At 38.8% G+C, this 2,516-nt stretch overlaps 1 protein-coding gene across 1 annotated transcript in view; it reads left to right on the forward strand.

Moving 5' to 3' along the window:
• AKR1D1 (aldo-keto reductase family 1, member D1) overlaps positions 1-2,510 on the forward strand; it is a 60,152-nt gene extending 57,642 nt beyond the window's left edge. Inside the window, exons 7-8 of the mRNA XM_012642754.1 lie at positions 144-226; positions 2,248-2,510. Of these exons, the coding sequence (XP_012498208.1) occupies positions 144-226; positions 2,248-2,290 (126 nt within the window). The 3' untranslated portion in view covers positions 2,291-2,510. The remainder of the gene's footprint in view (positions 1-143; positions 227-2,247) is intronic.
• Positions 2,511-2,516: the final 6 nt, after the last annotated feature.

The raw sequence follows: 2,516 nt of genomic DNA on the forward strand, positions 1-2,516 counted from the left end.
ACATTAGCGAGACTCTTCTTAGACATTTGCAGAGATGCTCATACAATTTGAACGGCTCCCACTGCCAGCCCCACTCTATGATTCCACTATGGATCCATCTTCTACCTTGAAAAATGTTCTGTCTTTTATTTTTGTTATTTCAGATCTTTGACTTTTCTCTCACTGAAGAAGAAATGAAGGACATTGAAGCATTAAATAAAAATATCCGATTTGTGGAAATGCTCATGTAAGTTCTGAGGATCATTAATCGGGACTGCCCAGTGGTACTGGAGTGTCAAACATCAACCAACAGGGCGCATATGAACCCTGACCTATCTCGCATAAATAGCACAAGCGCAAAGCATAGTGGACAGCATGCCTAGGGGAAATACATCCACTATAGGAACTTCCTAAACCCTATACCCTATTGAAAAGAGTTCTGGCATTTATTTCACTGCCATGACTTAGGTTAAGACATGGCAGGCTAAGGACCCTGAGGAGAATTAACTCATATGATAATACTATTCATATGCTAAAACAACAGCAGCACAAATGTTGAAACAACGTATTTATTTTTCCTAAAAATCAAAGTTATGCACAAATCAGAGCAAAGTTATCAAGAAAGGGGAAAAAAAAAAAACAGTTTCTGGAAGAGAGGCATGATAATGTAGTAGAAAGACCACTAGGTTGGGAAACAAGAACCTAGAGTTTAAGAAAAATATTTTCTTGTCTATTAGATTTTAGCTTTTAGCTCCACCTATTAGCTGATTTCCACAAGCAAAATTCCTCCCACTCCTTCAAAATATGGCCAAGTCCAGCTAACCAACTGAAGTGGCCCTTTTAGTCTCTAAATATTGCAGGTCCTTTAAAATACACACACACACACACACACACACACACACGCACACACACACACACACACACATCCACACATATACTTTCGTACACACACATGCATTTTTTCTTAATTATTCCTCATTAGTCTTTCCAGTTCTGTAAGTCACCTGGATAGTCATCTTCTTTTTTCAGTCTTCTCTTTAAGTGAGAATTTAGAAAATGCTCACTAAGATGATTCATATAGTTTAGATACTTATCTTGTTGGTCCCACTATTTTTCATGAGTCAGAAAGTACTCTGACTGGCTAATACTGAATTTCTGAATTAATAAAACAGCTTCCTAATGGAAACTTTCCTGGAGGAGAGTAGTTTGGCATCAAAAGGTACCACCCAGCCTCAAGAACAAAAAAGTAAACACAAACATGTAACTTTGCCAGAATTAACAGTTACATGTTAATTTATAGCTCTTGAAGATAAACGATTTCTACTGAATAAATACTGTATCATCAAGTTAAGAAGAGATAGTGCAATGTAATCAATCCATCAATATAATGATTTTTTTCACAGACGGTGAAATTATTCAGTTTGACATTTGACATGTTGAATACCAATTCTAGCAACACTGGGGGAAAAAATAACTCATGCCAGAAAATAACTAGAAAAATACACAAGGCGAAACTAAGATTAGGCCCCATTAATCATGTATCATGTAGGAGTACTGGCCCATGGTTCTTTTCTGTTTCTCATCCAACTGATCTTTCATATTCGAGAGCCTTTTAAAAAAAAAGTTTTAGAGTTCATGGTACTTAAAGAAAACTAAATTTTGCATGTCTTCCATGATAGGAACACACACACACACTTGAGATCTTTATGGACTGTTTCATCATTGCTATTTAAGAGATAAATTCATCATCATCATGATGGAAACTCACTTTGATGGTCATCACCTTTCTAGATCTCAAACTTGCAACTCTCAGGAACTCTAGCGAGGGGGCAAGTGAAAATGCTGATTAGGAGAGGGTGACACAGGCTGCTAATTAGAGTTAAGAAGAGAAATGCTCATGTAGTTAGTTCACTGGAGTAGGAGGCAGCTTGTGTCGAGAGTAGGAGGGAGGAAGGAGTTGGGAAGAGGCAGGTAAACACAGACAGGCATGGCTCAACTCCCGTGTTTTTGTTCTGAGTGAAATGTCGCTGTGTCAGCAACCAACATTTTCCCAGCCCTAACACACACACTCATATTCATGCCCAGGGTGCTGTCCAGAGCTTCAGGAAAAGGTGTGGAAAACAAGAAAGGAGCGTGGATAAGAAACATCAGGGGCATGAACAGGAGAGAGGGCAAGCTGGTCAGTGAAATTCTGAAAGGATGCTGGTGACACATACAGATGGGCAATTTTGAAGTAAACTTTTTCCCTTTGGGGAATTGTTTTGGCAGGTGGTCTGATCACCCCGAGTATCCATTCCATGATGAATACTGACTTCAGAGAGTTCCTGGGCAGATTTTCCCCTGTTGTGTGTGCCAGGACCTTTCCACTTCCAAGTATGTGGAAATGAAAGGGGTTTTACTATCCTCAAAGTGGTAATGGAAGCATGCTTAACTTTTGTGTAGTGTGCGTGACTCTGGCTCAGCCACGCTGAAGAAAAAATGTTTAAATCTGTTGAAATAATTCTTGAGAAATTATCAGCTAATATTTTATTAGATCA

Source organism: Propithecus coquereli, unplaced genomic scaffold (genome assembly GCF_000956105.1).
Source record: "Propithecus coquereli isolate 6110/MARCELLA unplaced genomic scaffold, Pcoq_1.0 Scaffold186, whole genome shotgun sequence".
In the NCBI taxonomy this organism is placed as follows: Eukaryota; Metazoa; Chordata; class Mammalia; order Primates; family Indriidae; genus Propithecus; species Propithecus coquereli.